This window comes from Heptranchias perlo, chromosome 37 (genome assembly GCF_035084215.1).
Source record: "Heptranchias perlo isolate sHepPer1 chromosome 37, sHepPer1.hap1, whole genome shotgun sequence".
NCBI classification, from domain to species: Eukaryota; Metazoa; Chordata; class Chondrichthyes; order Hexanchiformes; family Hexanchidae; genus Heptranchias; species Heptranchias perlo.
This window is the reverse complement of record NC_090361.1, coordinates 1,917,202-1,938,203: the sequence shown is the minus strand read 5'-3', so window position 1 is coordinate 1,938,203 and position 21,002 is coordinate 1,917,202. Positions and strand designations below refer to the sequence as shown.

At 42.9% G+C, this 21,002-nt stretch overlaps 1 protein-coding gene across 2 annotated transcripts; it reads right to left on the bottom strand.

Annotated features, from left to right (window-relative positions):
- Nucleotides 1-4,924: 4,924 nt before the first annotated feature.
- On the bottom strand, nucleotides 4,925-8,253 carry LOC137304365 (sphingosine 1-phosphate receptor 1-like). 2 transcript variants are annotated; one of them, XM_067972930.1, is made up of 3 exons: nucleotides 8,165-8,253; nucleotides 6,147-7,819; nucleotides 4,928-5,018 (listed from the first exon to the last, which is right to left on the bottom strand). In XM_067972930.1, exon 2 carries the CDS (start codon nucleotides 7,307-7,309, stop codon nucleotides 6,179-6,181), a length of 1,131 nt encoding a protein of 376 aa, XP_067829031.1. In that variant the 5' UTR covers nucleotides 7,310-7,819; nucleotides 8,165-8,253; the 3' UTR covers nucleotides 4,928-5,018; nucleotides 6,147-6,178. The 2 variants fall into 2 exon arrangements, with proteins under 2 accessions (XP_067829030.1, XP_067829031.1); XM_067972929.1 differs by having other exon boundaries at nucleotides 4,925-7,819.
- Between the last annotated feature and the right edge of the window lie 12,749 nt (nucleotides 8,254-21,002).

Here is a 21,002-nt window from a genome sequence, read left to right as displayed (position 1 = left end):
GCCTTAACCCCAACCTCAGAAGAGTGCAGCAGTCTCACATTCCCACTTCCTATGCTCGCCAGACCTTTCTGACCTATAGTGACAATTTAATGTTGAGAAATTTGTACTGAGTTGTGTGTGTTGTTCTGTTGTCTTGTGCCCACCAAGAGGTAAATAGCATAGATGCATTTAAAGGGAAGCTAGATAAGTACATGAGGGAAAAAGGAATAGCAGGATATGTTGATAGAGTGAGACGAAGTAAGGTGGGAGGAGGCTTGTGTGGAACATAAACACCAGCATTGACCTGTTGGGCCGAATGGTCTCTTTCTGTGATGTAAAATTCTATGTAACTTGGGACCCTTACAACCAGCAGAGAGAGGAGACTTGCACAATAAATCAGAGCTGGATTTGAATTGAGATCCCAGAGATGAAAGGAGTGCATGAAATAAAAACAGAAAATGTTGGGAATACACAGTATGTGTGCCAGCACAGATTAAAGTTTTAGAACATTGGAATGGAGACTGTGCCTGCCCACTATCATCTAGTGCTACAGGAGATTTTATATATGAATAGTCAATGGAACAGTTTGCAAAAATCTGACTCAGGCCCCAATTATTCCTTAATAGAATTGCAAAGTTTTGACTTGCCTGTGACATTAATCAACATTTGCATTCCTTATACCAACAGGCCGCCTGTCTGCATCTATACTGCTGGTGCTTCCAGAAATGGCTGATTTTTCTGGCTCTGTGATGATGCAGTAATGCAGTGTTACACTCCTGTTCTCTGTGCTAGTCCTGCTGCAGTGCATTGTTTAGTTTGTTGTTGTACTGTTATTAAAGTTTTGCCACAAATTGTCTATAATTCATCAGGAACCACTAAAAAGGTGGATGGGAGGAAAATAACAAACCCCTTTAAAGCAGGAGTCTCACCAAAAAAAGTTGTCTTCCCTTTTAAAAATTTTTGCTAATACTTGTTCTGTTATCTTACCCTTTAAGAATATTTGCCCATAATGTTTCTTTCACCTTCCACTTTAAGTTTAATTTCAAACTGCCATTAAAGAAATGAATGAAGTGAACATTACACAAGCTGGTGGTTTGGCAGATATGCTGCTGTCTGCAGCTTGGACTAACCTGTCTCTGGACAGCTATGGCAGGACAGTCTGAGAGGAGTTTTGGGAGATGTCTACAACTCAGCTGTCTGAAAACGCTCAGTGGGCAGTCTGGCAGCGCAGTACCTTGAACATGCCATGATTTCCCTAATGATGAATTCCTTAGTACCTCAGGCTCATAGAGGCCTATAGAGTAGGTTACTGATCTACATCATCCCATGTGATTTCTTTATTTTCATTCTTTCTTTACTCCCCCTGTCCTGAAGACTGACTCGCACTGAGGTAAAGTTGAATGGGGGTTTGTAACCCTCTGCTTTTCCACCAAAGTGACCATACTCAAGGGTATGATCTATTGGGCCATTAGACCATACGAGCATGGGTCACTGCATAATGATCAGGAGTGGCAATTCTGATTAACTTTCCCTCTTCTTACCCCAGGGCGCAGAGGCTAATGTTGTTCAGCTGGGATTAGCTAACTCAATACAGACAACGATTCATTATGGTCCTTCTGGTCTGTATGGCTCAGTGCCACACCACGGCGTGCATTAACCCACTGAAACATCTGGGAGGAGGACTGTGAGGGATTTACTGCACCGTGGCAATGTTAATTTGAGATGGGTCACATATTAGTTTCATTACTGCTTGGTTATATACTGCTGTGGCTTTTTAAATGATACTTGACTTAAGGCAATAAGAATATAAGTGGATGATTACTTTTCCTTGGCAGAGTAAGTATCTTTGATGCAGAACAAAGCCGTTCACTGGTGATGTCAATCCCTCAACTTCAAAGCTGAAACAGATACACAAAAAAACTCGCCCTCTCCAGTCACCTCCATATCTGCGCAGCCACCCAAAAACTGGCAAGAATAATGACAGGTGTCCGCCCTGTGTCTGGTTCAGTAGTTTGCATGTTGTTGTAAATCAGGAAACGTTTGTAGGTAAATACATTTTCCTATATTTGAACAGAACCCAAATATCACAAGTTTATTTGACAGTAAATCTCTGGATACTTTGAGTTCCTGACAAACCTGCTGTTTGCTATTGGTGCTCTTGTTATTCTATGAGCATTTAGAATTATGGAGCTGTGGTTGAGATACAGCTGCTGCCAAGATTCAGTTCTTCCAGATTAGTTCTGCATATTAGTGGGAAAAGATGAATTAGAAATCTCGTCTAGAATCTTCAAAAGCTTGTGTTTCTTGCTCTTGAACGTAAAAGAGGCAGAGCTGACATGTGAAATACCAACGGATGATGGTCAGGATGTGTTTAAAAATACAATGATTTAAAATGTGCTGCTGTAAAGCATTTGTCTCAGATGAAATAAATGTCTCTCAGCAAAATTAATTCTGTGGAAAAATGCTGGCAACCTTGGTCTGTGCAAAATATTATTTATGTTAATAGTTTCTGATTTACAGTATCTCTTATTGACATGCTTAGCACAGGGGGGAGTGCTCTACCCACTATGTGTAGCAACACTGTAAATGTGTTCAAAAAGAAAGTGTTTATCAGTTTGTTACAAATATTGACCAGAGGAGATCTTTGAATTTGCAATGTGACTACACTCAGCAAGCAGTGCGGCGGTTACCATTAATAATTGTCAGCCTTGGCTCAGTAGTAGTACTCTGACTCTTGTCAGAAGATTGTGGGTTCTAGCCCCACTCGCAAGACTTTGGTACATCAGCTGGGCTGACACTTCAGTGCAGTACTGAGGGAGTTCTGCAATATCAGAGGTACCGTCTTTCGGATAGCGTGTTTAGCCAAGGCCCTGTCTGTGCGATCAGGTGAATGTAAAAGATCCCATGATACGTTTCGAAGAAGAGTAGGGGATTTACCCCAGTATCCTGGCTAATATTTATTCCTCAAGGAACTTCACTATAAACAGATGATCTGGTCATTTATCTCATTGCTTTTTGTGGGTCCTGGCTGCCAAATTATAATTGTGACTCCAGTGACTGCACTTCAAAAAATACTTAATTGGCTTTGAAGCACTTTGGGATGTCCTGAGATCATGAAAGGTGCTATATAAATGCAAGTTCTTTCTTGATATGAAGCAGAAAGCAGGGATAGAGTTATGACAGTTGGCATTCACTCAGCATTCTGAGTAGTTCACTTTGTAAGGGTATTGATCCTGTAGAGGAAATGCATTGCAGAGCAGGGATAGGAGACAGAGAATGAAAGAAACAACAGAGGGAAGAAACACAGAGAGTTCTCCGAAATAGATTTGATTCGGAGGACAGGTTATGGGTGGAAGGATTCAGTAATACAGTGCACCACACTGAGCTTTTATGTTACAGCCTGTTGGTGAGTTATCTGTGAATCTCTCTCACTTTTTTTAAATGAGAGCAAAAATATTTTATTGGGTCAGTTCCCCCTTCTTCTGCTGAAAACAATGCTAATGTGACAATGCAGCAAATGTCATTTGCCCAAGGACTGGACTGCATTATTTCTGCTCTCCTTTACTCTCATTTATTTTTCCTTTCTTGTTTACTCCTCTTCTGGACTGAAGATGTTGGCTTTTGTTGGGGTTTGATTCCAGGGATGCCAGCACTTTCCTAAAGTGATTATTCTTCATGTGTAAACCTGGACAATGAATTTCAGCTGGCTATTTAACTATAGAGAACATCACAGCCAACCTTGATCCAGTCCTCACCTTCCATCCACACACACATACTTTCCAGGAGGGATCACTCAATAGTGATGTGCAGGAATCCTGGATGATTTTTTCCTCGTTTGTCTGGGGTGCTGAAGCCAATTATAGCACCCAACTATGTCCTTTCTAAGATCAGCTAACTCAGCAGAGATGAAGGATTGGACTGGGATCTTCTGTTCTGTATATCTTAGTATCACACAACACGGGCCATTGACCTGCTAAGCCATCAAGAGAACTGGGCACCAATTTCTGTGGAACAGCTTGCCAAGATGTATTCTATATTGGTAGACATGTCAGTTTATTAAATGGAGTCTCTGCTGTCCCACCTGCTGCCTTTCCTGTCTGAGAATTCCCTCCCTCTCTGTGTAGGAAATGGCTGGCCTCCATTTGCAGAGGGAGCTCCTGGGTGACATTCTGTGCCATACCACTCTGCTGTGAGTAGCTACACCTATTACCTACCACGTTATTGCACTGCATATAATAAACACACTATTGTTGTTGAGCAATAAAACTTTATTCAAAATTGCAGAGCAAAGCATTTAAATTAAATATTCTCGTCCACAATTCTCGCAGCTGAAATACTGTTTATAGCTACACAATCACTTCAATAGGATCATTTTCTTGGGAGAGGAGGGAGGGTATTTCTTGGTTTAGAATCAGCTTTGGAATAACCTGAACCATTCACTCCTCTGTGGGCAGTGTCGTATCCTGAGCCAAAGCAGAAGTTACTGCCATGCGACTGAATAGCTTCTGTCAATCCCCATGCCAGGGTCAGATGCTCTGATACAGTAATGATGGAGTGACTCCTTCAACACAAAAAGTGGGATGCTGTGATATGAAGGGATGAATTCCACTCAGTGGCCTGGCTAGTCCCATCAAGTGCGACTGGGAAGTTCAAGTGCTGCCCGTTTAGGCAAGGGACCTACACCTCAGAGGACCCAACATTATATAACACTTTATTCTATCTTGCAGACTTACAATGGAAACTGACTCTGCAACACAGTGCCGCTGTGAGTATTGTGTGTCTTCTGCAGCATCCCCGTAGTGGGAAAGGGAGTCAGCCAGTCCCAGGACACATAGTATTAGCAAAAAACACTTGTGTGACTCCACCTCATCGGAGAGACTCCATCAACCAGCAGAAATAAATCATGTGGGTTCAATTCCTGGCCTGTGCTGAAGCTCAGGCTTGTGACTGTATTTTTCTATCTCCAACAGGAGTTTGGTGCAATCTGGCAAAAAAATACATCTGTCCTTGAGCCATAAGATGCTGCTTGAATTAACCAGCTGTAAAGAGAGAGACAAATTGTTGGCTTCAGATGTGTTTTGGATTATTCAGAACAGACTGAAACTGAAGCTTCCCCAAGCCCACCTGGCTCAAGATGTCAGGTACAGAAACCCAGTGGGAATAACACTTAGAATCATAGAAAATTTATGGCACAAGAGGCCATTTGGCCCATCGTGTCCGCGCCAGCCGAAAATGAGCCACCCAGCCTAATCCCACTTCCCAGCACCTGGTCCGTAGCCCTGTAGGTCACGGCACTTCAGGTGCACATCCAGGTACGTTTTAATTGAGTTGAGGGTTTCTGCCTCTCCCACCCTCTCACCATGGTGCAGTCCTGAATACCACTGGCTATTTCCTACACTGCCCCCCACCCCCACTTCCATTTAAGGGAACCACCTTCTGATGATAATATTCTGGGGTCCTGAGCCACAGCCGGGTTTATTGTTAACCAGCAATTTTAATAAAGTGAGGTCTGGTAAACCCTGGAAAGGACACAATCATTCAAACTGGAAATCTAGGAATTTGCAATCACTCTGTACATACGTGATAAGGAGGCAGTGGTAGAGGCACACTAGATTTTACCTCTGTCATGATTATGCAGATTAATATGTTGCAGGAGCCTTTACAGAGACGTCCCTTTACATCTGAAATGTTCACTCACAGTTCGATTTTTGTGCCTAATTGACTGGATGTTAAATTTCATGGACCCACTGCCAGTTGGCATTGTTGCAGGTACAGTGCCAGTCCGAGGTGCTGATGTTACAAAGCTTTCTTTCTAAAATCGGATTGACCTTTTGATGCTACATCTATCACAAGTCAATTTTAAAACAAGCAAACTGCACAGGTCCGTCTTTGGAAATATTCTACATCAACTCTTACATATTCTTAGCTGTGCTGGAGCCTCTGAAAGCTTTTGCATGGTAATTGGGAGCTGGCAAGATTCCCGAGGCCGACCACGGTTGCTGGTATTTTATTCTTACTGTCCAACATTATCATTCTCTTCACTGTGCACCTGAGCAGATTTTGCATTTCTTTTGTGCACTTGCTGGACTCCAGTCCTCCCTACAACTTAAGGCAGGGAAAGTGAGCGCAGTTCCCCAGGTGGAGGCCACCCCTGCGGCAGTCCTTACCCGTCTGAGGCCAGTGCCATCCTGTACACAAGTCAGGCGAGTGAGGTTCTAGTAGGTGATTGAGGTCCGTTGCCAGAGGACAGGTTGGTGTTGAGGGGCTCGTGTCTGTGGGATGACCTGTCCATCTGACTGGTGCTGCACTCGGAGATCAGGACCCCGCAACATTTGGCTTGCTCTCCGTCTTTAGTCAGACACAGCAGGCGCACGATGGTTCGGCGCATGTCTCTACTGGTCAGAGTGTAAATGATGGGATTCAAAGCTGAATTAATCATGGCCAGTGCCAGGAAATAATCGGCCTTGTAAATAATCCAGCAGGCCCCCACTGCACAGGAAACATCCAAAAGCAGCACAACGAAGAGCGGCAGCCAGCAGGCGATGAAGGTGCCCACCACGATGGTGACAGTTCTCAGGAGTGCCAGGTACTTTTGGCACTTCCTGGACATCATGCTTCTGGTAGTGCCAACGTCGGGGCTGTTGCATTTCACTAAACGGTAAATTCGAACGTACAATATCACGATTGTAAACAAGATTGAAATAAAAATGAGAATGCAAACCAGAATGTAGTTCTTGGAGAACAGCGGCAGCACCGTGGAGCATTCTGACAGGTTCCCAATGCAGTTCCACCCCATGATCGGGAGGCTTCCGAGGAACACCGAGAAAATCCAATCCGCAGCCACAAAGAGACGCGTCCGACACTTCTTATCTGCGTTGTACAACTGCATCCTCACCATGGTGACATGCCTCTCCACCGCGATGGCCAGGAGACTGAAGACAGAGGCTGTGAGTGTGATAAAGACGCCGGCCTCTCTCAAGAACCACAGGACTGGGGTCAGCTTCAGAGTATTGGCACCGGACAACAAGATGTTGACCATGTAAGCGACCCCTGCCAGCAAGTCAGATAGAGTCAGGTTGGCCAACAAGTAATACATGGGCGTGTGGAACTTGCTATTCTTCCAGATGGCTATGAGGACCAGCAAGTTCTCCAGTATTATAAAAATACAAACTATTAGAGACACGATAGCATGCACCTTCAGGCCTGCCTTGAATCGGCCCGGAGTCAGCTTCCCAGTGTAATTATAGTGCAAGGACACAGTCTCATTGTTGGAGTATTCCCTGAAGCTCGGGCTCAGCCTTGGGTTGTCCCCGGTGGTCCCCACATCCATTCTTCCTGATCTTGTACCTACTTGTGACCGATATTCACTTCTGTCCTTTACCCTTGTCACAACTCCAGAGTGACTAGTCGGTCAGAAAGTAGAGCTGGACATCGGCAAGTAGTTCATTCATGGAGGTTAACAGTGAACTGATGATTGATCTTTGATCTGACTGTTGTCGGGTTGCTGGGTCAGTTGCTGCCACAGTTTGCATTTAATGCAGTGATGGAACTGTGGAAATGGAGAGCACTCATTCCCGAGCGAGTCCTCGACACCCGAGCTCGGTGTCCGGCTGATATTTGCAGAAGAATGCTCAGTCACCCCGAGGATCTGCACTGAGGACTGGGCGAAGTTTCTTGTATTGCGCCGGGTCGCCGATGCTCCCTGGACGGGTTCTGCAACAGACAGGAAAGGGTTCGGGAGATCGGAGGGTCCACATGAGTCACCAGGAGTCTCCCGGACTGCAAACTACTCCCGGATCCGAGTACAACCAGGAGGCAATCGGCAGCACAGCCCTAAAACCTGGAGAAAGCAAACATTTAATACAGAAACTCCCCAAAACATTATTAATAATACTCAAATCCATCAAATATTTGTTTTTATGACCTGATAGTGCTTTCCGATAACATTGAAAGTCCCCAATAGTTTTATTTTAAATATATATCAGGACAGAATGCGGGATGTTCGCCTCCTGTGGTGAGACGGAGTGCGCAAACCGGGGTTAGAGTTTGGGAAGTTACTGAACTGATTGAACGCTAACCGAACTATAGTAGCTCACTGTAACTCCGCACAGTTTACAGACACCTAATCGCACTGCAAAAACTGAGAATTGATCATGTGCAAAAATCACAATCTGCACACACTTACTGTCCGAGGTGGGAATAGCTCTCTCCTCTACTGAGGCGACAGAATTCTAGGTCCGCAGGAGCTGACTGAGCCGCTCTCTGTGCAGACTGGCTGCTGCCAAACAGCTGCAAGTGTTTAAAGAGCCGAGTCGGGCCGGCTGTTGGGGCGGGCCAACGGACGGTGGGAGGGCTTATCATAGCCGGTACAGTACAGGAGGAGGCCATTCGGCCCATCGCGCCTGTGCCGGCACTTTGAAACAGCCATCCAATTAGTCCTAGTCCCCTGCTTTTTCCCCATAGCCCTGTAATTTTTTTCCCTTCAAATATTTATCCAATTCCCTTTTGAAAGTTACTACTGAATCTGTTTCCACCGCCCTTACAGGCAAAGCATTCCAAACCATTACAACTGGCTGTGTAAAAAAATGTTTCCTCATGTCGCCTATAGCTCCTTTGCCGATCATCTTAAATCTGTGTCCTCTGGTTACCAACCCTTCTGCCACTGGAAACAGTTTCTCCTTATTTACTCTACTAAAAACGTTCATGCTTTTGAACACTTCTATCAAATCTCCCCTTAACCTTCTCTGTTCTAAGGAGAACAACCCCAGCTTCTCCAGTCTCTCCATATAACTGAATCCCTCATCCCTGGTACCATTCTAGTAAATCTCTTCTGCACCCTCTCTAAGGCCTTGACATCAATTGTAAGGGGAACAGATAGGCGTTTCTGCGGCCGCAAACGTGACTCCAGGATGGTATGTTGCCTCCCTGGTGCTATAAATGTAAGGAATCTTACAACACCAGGTTATAGTCCAACAGTTTTATTTGAAAATCACAAGCTTTCGGAGCTTACCTCCTTCATCAGGTGAGTGAGTGAAGCATAGCATATATTAGGCTGGGAGGCGATCACAGCAATCAAAGGTGTCGTTGGTGTTCAGACAGGTTAGCCACGGAAAACATTACATCCCAGTATACTGAATACACAATGGGTCAACATGTTCAAATTGTTCAACATGTCCGCCATTTCGCCATTGTCAATGACAATATCCCCACTTTCAGTTTTTAAGGGGCCAACACTGCTCCTGACCACCCTCTTTTTCCTAATATAACTATAAAAGTTCTTTGTATTGGTTTTGATATCCCTTGCGAGTTTCTTTTCATACTCTCTTTTTGTAGCCCTTACTATCTATTTTGTGACGAGAAGTGAGAACAGCAGGTAAAAGCTGAGGACAGATGTGCTAAATAATGGTACAAAGAGACAGCTGATGAATTTATCAAACTCCAAATGGAAAGAAGTGGAAAGAAGTGGAAAGAGGTGTAAAGGGCTGTAGACTCTGCAAAAGTCATCTCAGGCTGTGAAAAGGCATTCAAAGGAAAAAAGGGGAGTAAACAGCCCCAGAAAGAGGGTGGAGGAATGTGAATGTGGGTAGGCTGTTAAGGTCTGAAGTTGCTCGTGGGCGTTCAGTGCAGAGTGTAAGAGGAAGCTGAGATAGTGGGGTAGATTTTCCAATCCTGGTGCAAAACCAGCTGGACTGGATAGGAGCAAGCAAAGCATTCATCATCAAGCTGACCTGTGCAATAGGAGGTCAGGTAATTAAGGTTTAACCTGCAAGCTCTCTGTGCCGATTTGGCTGGTACAGGGTGCTCACTTATTGTGGGGGCAGGGTATCTGGTGTAGCAGCAGCTTTAAAAGTCCATTAGCAGTACAACATTTTTTTTGTGCACATCATAGGAGAAAGAAGAGGAATAATAGGACAGTACCTTTTGAAGATGCAGTCCTTGAGGTACTGTTGGGACCACCTGTAACAAAGGAGGGTTGCCCTTTTGGAACTGAGCGTTACCTTCCTCATAATAGCTGCCCACAGTGAATGGGAGGAGGAGGTGGCTGAAAGGATGAAAACCGTTTCCCATGTTCAGAGGTTGTGGGAGCAAATGCTTAAGAAGTTTAAAACAAAAATAAAATACTGTAGGTGCTGGAAATCTGAAACAAAAACATAAAATGCTGGAAAACACTCAGCAGATCAGGCAGCATCTGTGAAGAGAGAAACAGAGTCCACAGATGCCGCCTGACCTGCTGAGTTTTCCAGCACTTTCTGTTTTTATTCTTGCTTATGAAGTTTGCCAGCCTCATGATGATTGCCAACACAAAGTACATGGCCAAAGTACTTATGACACTGAGAATTCACTCCCTTAGCACTGCATGTTCAATGACACATCATGCAAAGCACGTAGGCACCATTCATCACATTCCTACATGCCCATATTGCTACATTATTGAACTTGGTAGGTGGCACTGAAATATACAACTATTGTTGCACAGAATTCTTAGAAGTTGTACCCACAGAGCATATGCTGCATATTCAGGGTAAGAAATAATAATCTCACATACATTCTTTTAGGAAAATAAATTGATTACACTTTATTTTAGCTTCAGGATGTCCCAAATTGCTTTACAGCCAATGAAGTACTTTTGAACTGTAGTCACTGTTGTAATGTAGGGAAATGTACAGCAAGGTCCCACGAACAACAATAAGATAAATGACCAGAAAATCTGTTTTATGATATTGGTTGAGGGATAAATTTTGGCCAGGATACCGGGGAGAACTTCCCTGCTCTTCTTTGAAATAGTGCCATGGTACTTTTTATGTCCTCCTGGTTTAATGTTTCATCTGAAAGATGGCACCTCCGACAGTGCAGCATTCCCTCAGTACTGCATAGGGAGTGTCAGCCTAAATTATATGCTCAAGTCTCTGCAGTGGGGCTTGAAACCTCTGACTGAGTACAAATCCTGTTAAATGCCTTGAATAGTACAAATCCTGACACACACCTTTAAGAGTACAAATCATGACACACAGCTTTAACAGTACAAATCATGACACACAGCTTTAACAGTACAAATGCTGACACCTTTAATACTACAAATCCTGAAATGCAGCTTTAGGTCCACAAACTCGAACATGTGCCTTCCCAGCAGTGCCCATTTTAAATGCGTGGAACTAACAGAAGTACATTCCTGTTGAGGAACCAGGGTCATAATGAGCAGAAGGTATCAGGTGAGAAACAGGCCTACGGCTGACTTGCCCATTCTCCTGACATCCTCACCTGTGCTACTGCCAAGGACTGTCACAAAATCAACTCTACTGTTCATGACCTTTGTGGTGAAGTTAGAGTATTGTAGGAGGTTGAAAATGGAAAGGGTGGAATAAGAATGGGAGGGGCAGTTGGCGTTGTGAGCTACTGGGAGATCGGAATAGTACTTGCAAATCACCACCAGCTGTTATCAGTAGCTATTGATCTTATGTCTTTCTAGATTGTGAACCTGGAAGGTATTGCCAAATTGTTTTTGTGTACCTCAATGAAGCACTGTAATAATACGCTGGCTTACTTCAAAATGTCTAGGTTAGAATGGTATTATTCTCCCTAAATATCAAATAGAATAAAATCATATTACTGTATCTAAAATTCTGTTTTAAACCTTTTCCTCTTTTTTTCAGAGATGACTCGCTTGCAGTTGAATTTTCCTACCACTGGGGAAAAGTCTTATTGCGCTCTGCCACCCTGCCAATCTAGCTCAGATTGATATGTCAGTGTTAGAGGAACAGCTAGTTCAAAAACACATCAAAACAATATGTGTTGCCTACTAGGTCCAGGTACCGATAATTTATACTAACTGATTATTAATGTTTATTGATTATTTCCAATGGATTTCAGCAGTGATCAGTAATCTTCTTCTAGAGAATTGTAAAAGAACTTGGCACTGTTCTGCTTGTGTTATTTATCAAGATTTAGAGAGTGTAATTAGGACCTGTGTCACTAGGGACTGGAGCTAGTCCAGCTTTTTATATATGTCTGTGTAAGTGAGAGAGTAAATAGGACAGACCTTAATAGGAATTGGCACTGGTTCAGCTTATTATAGAATGATAAATGGTTTAGAACATAGGGAGGTGATTTGGCCCAACGACCTATTGCCCTTTTGATTGATCTCTCTCCCATCTACCCACCTATTGGCCATATCATTCAATAGCTTCTCTCTCCAGAAACACATCTTGTTGCCTCAAACCCATTTATACTATTTGCTTCAGTGCCCTTCCCTGGTAGCTTATTCCACGACTTTATTACTCTTTGGGTGAAAATATTCTGCTTGACTTCCCTTCTTACTCCTAACTTTCTCATTTTTACCCTGTGCTCCTGATATTTGAGCCCTTGGCACAATTTTCTAAATCAGTTTTATCAACCCTCTTCACAATTCTCATAACTTCAAATTGATCTTTGTTGGAATGTTCTCTTTTCCAAAGAAAACCAGCCCAGCCTCCTTAACCTTTTTCCATAAATACCCAGAATCACCTTGGTTCCCCTCTGTATCCTTTCAAGGATAATAACATTTCCCCTATGATTAGGTAACCAGAACTGTACACAGTATTACAGATGAGGCCTAACCAACACCAGAAGGAAGGCTGTGGAGGGGTGTTGAGTGGGGAGAGAGAGCAAGTAAAAATGAATGTGAAGTAACTCTTTAAAGGAGAAGGGTGATCTCGTAGTATTTTTTGTCAAAGTATCTTCTTTCTACACAAGGAAATATTAAACTCACCATAAAAAGTAAATTTCCTTGCCAAAAAAGAGATCTCCAAATAGATTCTCCTCCCCAGTAAGCTGTTTTGGTGATGTCACATACAGGAAGCATCCCATAACGGCTCCATTGTAAACAGCAAGAGGATGAGACCTCAACCAGCTTACAGTCTGCTTCTGAGCTGTGGTTCTCAGAGAACCATAACCAGCTGGGATTGCAGCCTTTCCAGTTTGTAGCATGGTTTCCTAGCTGGCTCAGGAGCAGTTCTCAGGCTTGTTAGAAACCACATCGCCCACTGTTTTCAGTGAGCTGCTCTGGGCCACGTGGATATGTTCCCTGTAAATGATGTCACTGGAGTGACATAACACGGAGGGAGATTCAACTTGGGGCTTCTCCATGGTGGCAAAAAATTAACGCAAAACAAAAATTACTCTCTGTAAAATTTTCTTCGCCTATCATAACTCTGTCACTTCTCTGTCCCCAGATTCCAACTTCCCATTATCATTTGAAGTGGACCAGTGCTTTCACTCTTTATGTACAGTGTATATATATTTGAAAAACTTTTATTGGTATTTGGGATGTTCTCAGCAATTAGGGTTATTCACACGCCACAAGTTCAGAATTAGTGCAAAGCCAGAACCACTTCACAATGAGGCTGAACTTGGATTGTAAACTAGGTGCCAAGGCCCAATTGACACTGAAGGAAAGCAAAGTGAGACTACCTCTAACGCTGGATTCAGGCTGCGTTTATACTGTAACTGCATGTGGGCGGAAGCCAAAACCCACCGCACCTCCGTTACAGTTGCAGGGGTTGCAAGCTTACATTCCGTGGTTCTCTTGGCTTTTCCAATTATTTCCTACCTGTTTTTACTTGTCTTCACCTAATTTTCCTGCCTACCAGATTTTTCAGAAGCCTCTGCATAATCTTAATGCTTCTCTCTGTAAACTAACAGGGTAACAAACAGAGCAGTGTTTGATTTGGTGAGGGAGGAATGTTTTCCCAATCTCTACAGGCTGAATTCCAAAACAAGCAAAGATATAATCAGAAAACCCTCTTATCAATATGTCTGTGTCCCAAAAATCCTGTGTCATTTTCATAACTGTAAAATTACTGAGCTGAAGTATTTCAGTGAAGTTAGAACAAAGAGGTTGGCTTGTATCCAATGCGTTCCACACTTAATCCCTCCAGAACTTTCTCAGTGAACTTTCTCAAAACAAATTCATTAAGGATACAGAGAAGTGCTGCTTTCAGTTAGGGCTTTATATTTTGTACAGATTCCTTTTTTGTAGCACTCCTGAAGCTCCAAGTCAGAGAGATCCAATGTATTGATAAAGGTGTTCTACAGTTTATACAGAACACTTTCGCCCAATGTATTGATAAAGGTGTTCTCCAGTTTATACAGAACACTTTCACCCAATGTATTGATAAAGGTGTTCTCCAGTTTATACAGAACACTTTCACCCAATGTATTGATAAAGGTGTTCTCCAGTTTATACAGAACACTTTCGCCCAATGTATTGATAAAGGTGTTCTCCAGTTTATACAGAACACTTTCGCCCAATGTATTGATAAAGGTGTTCTCCAGTTTATACAGAACACTTTCACCCAATGTATTGATAAAGGTGTTCTCCAGTTTATACAGAACACTTTCACCCAATGTATTGATAAAGGTGTTCTCCAGTTTATACAGAACACTTTCGCCCAATGTATTGATAAAGGTGTTCTCCAGTTTATACAGAACACTTTCACCCAATGTATTGATAAAGGTGTTCTCCAGTTTATACAGAACACTTTCACCCAATGTATTGATAAAGGTGTTCTCCAGTTTATACAGAACACTTCCACCCCCGACTCTGCAAAGAATGTACGGATACCGAATGTATGGTCTTACTTATGGTGAAAATCTATTTAAAGTGAAACTCCATACCTAACAAAATTCTGCTTTTAGTACCATAGCACCTACAGTGAGAACCTGCTATAGTCAATACAGATGTAGTGACACTCTACTTTTATAGTAACTCATGATGTGGAGATGCCGGTGATGGACTGGGGTGGACAAATGTAAGGAATCTTACAACACCAGGTTATAGTCCAACAAATTTATTTTAAAATCACAAGCTTTCGGAGATTATCCCCTTCGTCAGATGAATGAGTGAAAAGGTTCTCAAATTGCATATCTTATACTAGGCTGGGACAGCATCACACCAATCAAAAGGAGTCGTTGTTGTTCAAACAGGCCAGTCACGGAGAACAGCACGTCCCAGTACACTGGATATACATTGTGTCAATTACACAGACAGGCAGACTTGCTGTTCTCCGTGACTGGCCTGTTTGAACAACAACGACTCCTTTTGATTGGTGTGATGCTGTCCCAGCCTAGTATAAGATATGCAATTTGAGAACCTTTTCACTCATTCATCTGACGAAGGGGATAATCTCCGAAAGCTTGTGATTTTAAAATAAATTTGTTGGACTATAACCTGGTGTTGTAAGATTCCTTACATTTATAGTAACTCAGTTATGGTACAACTCTACTTGTAATGAATGTTGTTACAGAAAAACTCCAATGATAATGAACTTAGGTAGAGTGAAACATCACTGAACTCCAAAGTACTGCATGGTGTGAATTTTGTTGCTGGTGTTGGTTGATGGAGGAATGTTGGCCAAGATACCAGGAGAACTCATAGAAATACATGAAAGTTACAACACAAATACAACACAATTTGGCCCAACCAGTCCATGTCGGCATTTACCCTCCACACGAGCAAATAGTCCAAATCACATTTCCCTTATCCCTTTATCACCTTTTCCTTCATTCATCTTGGTTTAAAGTCATCAGTGCGCAAAGTGCTTTGAGAGGTTTCCAAGATGATATAAGGCGCCATTTAAATGCCTTTGGTTCTACTTCTGCATCTAGTCTTCAAATTTGTGACAGGTTATAATTACCTCGCTGTCATTGCTAAAATATTGTGTTTAAGTTTTATTGCTATTCTTTTGATGGTGTTTTGGTGTGTCTGTTTGAACACTATGTATAACTAAGTATCTAATGAGGACTTTAGTGTCTGATTCTCAATGTTACAAACACCAATGTACATTAGAGCAGATGTATAGAATTTACTACTTAACACTTAAGGGATGACAATGTAAAAGATCATAAATCCATATAATTAGTCTGAAATATTTGCTAAAAGATGACATGCACCAGAGGAAGTGTCAGCCCAGGATGCAGTCAGTGAAATTTAAATCTGGGGCTAATTACAGCTCTAAATCCAACACAGCATGGTCGCAATCCTCTCTCTGAACATGACTGTAAAAATACAGCTTAAACTGTGCAGAATTTCTTAATGGAGCTGCCCCAATCACGTAGCTGCTATAATGAATGAATTGCTGTTGCTCAGGTCAGATGCAGGTAAGACAACAATAGGAACAAAACTATCTTGACCTTCATATTATAAATTCATATGCAATGTATTTTCATATATTTTTTCTTCCTCCTCTTTCAATAATTCTTTCACCTCCTCCTTTAGGGCATTAACTCATTGCTGGGGTACAGCTCCACAAATGCTGACTGCCCCTCAGTACCTCGCCCAACCAGCTGTTTCTCCTGTGTGAGCCTGGACAATAACTGTAGGCAGGATATTCAACTGTGGAGGGCATCCCAGATGAGCCTGATTCTATCCTCATCTACCATCCACACACACTTTCCAGTAGGAGTTGCTGGATAGCGATCAGAAATGTGTCAATTTTCCCTCCCATATGTGATAATATTTAGGCTAATTACTGCCTTAACCAACTGATTCATCGGGACCTGCTGTAGGTATTCTTTACCCCCCCCTCCCCCGCACCATACCCTAGTGGAGAAGACAAGGAGGCAATATATATCTACACCTTTACCAAAAATGTTGCATAATTTGCTTAATGGCTGAGATTATTACTTTACTTTGAACAAAATTATTGACGTAAACCGTTGAATCTTTAAGTCTGACTCCGAGTGGTGATTTTTTCCCACAACAGTAGTGTACTCAAAGATTCATAGAAATTACAGCACAGAAGGAGGCTATTTGACCCATCATTGTGTCTGTGTCACTGCTGGTTCTTCAACTGGATCTACTCTAGTGTTGCATAATATGCCAGCACAGCAAGGCAGTGCTCTCAGGGCTGTACTGGAGCATGAGTTTGTATGTGTCTATGCAGAGTGAAAGTTTCCTGTTCAACTCAGCTTGTTCCTCTCATTGCACTGCCAGTAAATTATAAAAGAGCCCCAACCTTATAATGAGTTACTCAGACCGTGTCAAAATACTTCAACAGGAAGGAAATGTCATTTTTGCAATGAATAAAATATTTCATATTGAGATTTTGTACTGCTTCGTGTGTTAGGACATGAGTTTGTGCCTGAACTTTCCTTACAGCGAGTTCTGAACCTTAGCTGTGTATTCAGGTGGCATTGCCAAGCAGAGAGCAAGTAGTTGCCCACAGTGAAGGAGGAACGTCAGAAAGTGACTGATGGTCTGAAACATTCCCACTGAACATGGGACAAATAGTTAGAGAGTAGCATTGGTAGAGTATGGGAGCATGGTTCCTGCCCTTTTTGGGAGTGGAATAGCACCTGGCATTGGGTGATATAAAGAGAAGAAAAATACAATAAGGACCGTAGAACAAAAAGCCATATTTCGTATTGAGCTGGACACTGAATTGCCTAATATTTCCATTGCCGCTATTGTGACCTCGCAGACTCAATTGTGAATATGGTTCTGTACAATCTGCTCTGCACATGGCCTCAAAACGTTGCCTGCCCCCTTAGCAGGGAACAATATAGGGCAGGGAAGAAAATGATTAGGAACTTACTAGAGTACATAGTAAAATAAAAATATAAATAAATTGAAAGAATGAGTTATTGGTATGATACAGTAACCAAGTTGAGAGAGAGTATGAATGTGCTAATATAATAACAACTTGCATTTTTACTGATGTATCAATACACTGATGTATGAATATATTAATGTGATAATGGATCGATATACATAAAAACTGACAATTTTTTAGAACAGGAAAAGGCCATCAGTTCAAACAAGCCTATCCATTTTATCTGGATTAACCGCACCTAACCACCTTCTCCCAATCTCCTGAAATATTGGCCAGGATTTTGACTCTGAGCCGGGAAGGGGCGGAGGGGTCAAATCGCAGATGGGAAACCTGGAAGTACAGATTTCCCAGACGTCATTGTGATTTTGACGTAAGGATGTCTTTTTTTTTTTTGTTGGTTTCCCGTCTGATTGGTCGGCCTGATTGACATGCTGGCCTCAGTCAGATGGGAGCAGAGCAAGGAAGAGGACGTGAAAAGGTAAGTCTTAGATTGTATGGATTGGGGGGGGGGCATGGGTGGGCACAGGGGGCCATCAGTGGGCATGGGGGTCACCGGGGAGTCAGTCATGGGGGGTGGGGAGGTCAGTCACTGGGGGGTCTGTCATGGGGGAATCAGGGGTCATGGAGGGAGCGATCGAGTGTCGGTAACCGGGCAGGGGGGAGGGGGGTGTGGTTGGGATCGGGGGTCATCGCTGGAGTCCGTGATCATGTGGGGATCATCTACGATCGTTGGGGGGGTCCTTGATAATTTGGGGGGGGGTCTGTGATCATTGGGGTAGAGCGTCGTGATCATTGGGGGGGTCCGCAATCATTGTGGAGGGGAGGAGTCGCTGCAGGTAGCCTTGTTTGGCCTGGGGGAAGCACTCCTGTTTCTCCGGGCCCACAAGCTGTGCCAGAAAGGCACTTACCTACAGTTTCGGGCCTTCTCGCCTCCTCTCACGCGGCATGTAGGAGAAGGCCCGGGAATCCCGGCCCCCAGGGGTTGAAATCACAAAACCTGTCAAAATGGAGGCCCACAGCCTCCTGGAAGTGGGTTGGTTGCTGCCCCTCGTCCCGCCCCAGTGAAAACTGGAAATGGGTGGGTTGGAGGCGGGTCTCAAATTGTTGCAATTTTCAATGCCCACTGCCCCCAACCCACCCATTTTTCCCAGTTAAAATCCTGCCCATTTCTCTGGAGCCCATCAATATTGTCCAGTTTAACATCCTTTCTTGGTAACTTATTCCATAAATCTGTTACTCTTAGGGTGAACATGTTTCTCTTGACTTTCCTTCTCACTCCTAACTTTTTCATTTTAAGTTGTGCTGTCTGGGATTTGAATCCTTCACCCACATTGAACAATTTGCTGGATCACTACAAAGTCTCCTCTTTTCCAAAGAAAACAAGTCCAACTTCCTTAACCTTCAGGTTGTATGTCCTTATTTTATGTAATATAGATTCATGGACTGATATACCAACATATCAATGAAATAATGTTCTGAAGCTGCAAAGGCTGGTAAGCCAGGTGTCCTCTGAAAGGGCTTTATCAACTTCCTGTGTACTTACAGACTTCATGCATACTTTCACTAATCCTTCGAAGAATTGTAGCAAGGTTCTGCTCATGTTTAGACTTGCCTAACTCACACCTGCCTTCATACCTGAGACAAAATAGTGCAGTTCAGGCTTCAATGAATCCCATTGTTTGAAGGTAATAATTGTTTTGTAGTTTCAGTTTCAGGGCCATACATGCCCACTCTATGTTTAGTGCTTGTAGCAGAGTCCTTTAACTCTTTCACCAATATCAATTTATATCGCTCTCTGTCTCACTTAGCCCACCACATTTAACTATCCTCAATCAAGAGCACAGGACAATCTAACGTAGAGATTGTCATTAGTGATGTTCCTTGATGTATTTGTCAGCAGACAATCTTGAGCAGGAATGCATTCTCTTCCTCCTCTTACCTTCCCAGGCTACCTGAGTGAGGCTGGGCAAAGTCAACCACTGGAAAAAGGGTGAGTGCGATGTCCCAGCTCAAATTCCAGTGTCCTTACACCATAGTTACTGGGCTGTTCTGAACTAATGGAAAGAAAAGAACTTGCATTTATATAGCACCTTTCACATCCTCAGGATGTCCCAAAGCGCTTCACAGCAAATGAAGTATTGTTGTAATGTAGAAAAACAAGGCACAGCAAGGCCCCACAAACAGCAATGAAATGAAGGACCAGATAATCGGTTCTAATGATTATGTTTGAGGGATAAGTATTGGCCAGGACACCAGGAAAGCTATCCTGCTGTTCTTCGAGTAGCACCATGGGATCTTTTATGTCCACCTGAGAGTGCAGACAGGGCCTCAGATTAACTTCTCATCCGAAAGACGGCACCTGTGATAGTGCAGCTCTCCCTCAGTACTGCACTGAAGTGTCAGCCTGGTCAGCTCAAGTCTCTAGAGTGGAGCTTGAACCCACGACCTTCTGACCCAGAGCTGAAAGTGCTACCACTGAGCCAAGGCTGACACTTATTTAATATATTAATAGTAAACACTAGCACAGCCTCTAATACACTTCCCACTGATTGCAAACGCTCTTTAATAACCATTATTTGAAAGGCAAGATCCCATAACCAGCAATTAAATGAATGGCTAGTTAACTGCTTTTGGTGGTGTTTGGTTGAAGGTGGAATTGAAGGTGAAATGTTGGCCAAGGCACCAGGACTCCCTGCTCTTCTTCAAGTAGTATCATGGAATCTAATACCCAATGAAACAGGAAGTTGGTGCCTTTAACATTTTATTTTTTTTATTTCTGAAGCTGGAATGTTCCTCAGAGGGTTAAATTTTCTATTGACTTATTTGCCACTACAAATGCCACATAGCATTTTCAACACTGCAGACCTTGGGGTCCTGGGAAAATGTCGGGTGATGTTATTGCAGCTGTGCAGAGTGGATGCAGACCATAGCAAGAGGAATGTGTCACGAATGATTGAAAGGTTCTATTTCATAGATTAATATAATTAGAAATAATATCCTGCTAACTGTTTGATTCCCATCATGTGATGGTATATCACTGTAAGTATAAGCCTTTTATCAGGCCACATTCATCATACTGCTCACACAGTGTGAACATGGACAAACACATTCAAAACAAAGCACACCATCAATTCCTCAATAACTCTTTAAGTATTTCAACAAACTAAAAGCCTGTTTTCACCTCAGTACTCTTAAACATGCTTTTAGTTTTCTAAACTAACCATTTCCATTGGTGCTGTAGAGGGACCTGTTCTACCATAGAAAAATAAGAAAAAAATTGAACAGCTGCAACCCAGGTGTAAATGTAGGAAAGTCAATGATTTTTACGATTAGAATAATATACTTTTTTTGCCTCCTGCACTTGACTCCCCTTCTTATAGTTGGGGAACAATCGTACAGTGCTGTCTGTTACAGCTCCCTCTGTCCAAGAACATA

Coding starts and splice junctions, on each gene's coding strand:
- LOC137304365 (XM_067972929.1), bottom strand. CDS start 7,309: ATGGATGTGGGGACCACCGGGGACAACCCAAGGCTGAGCCCGAGCTTC.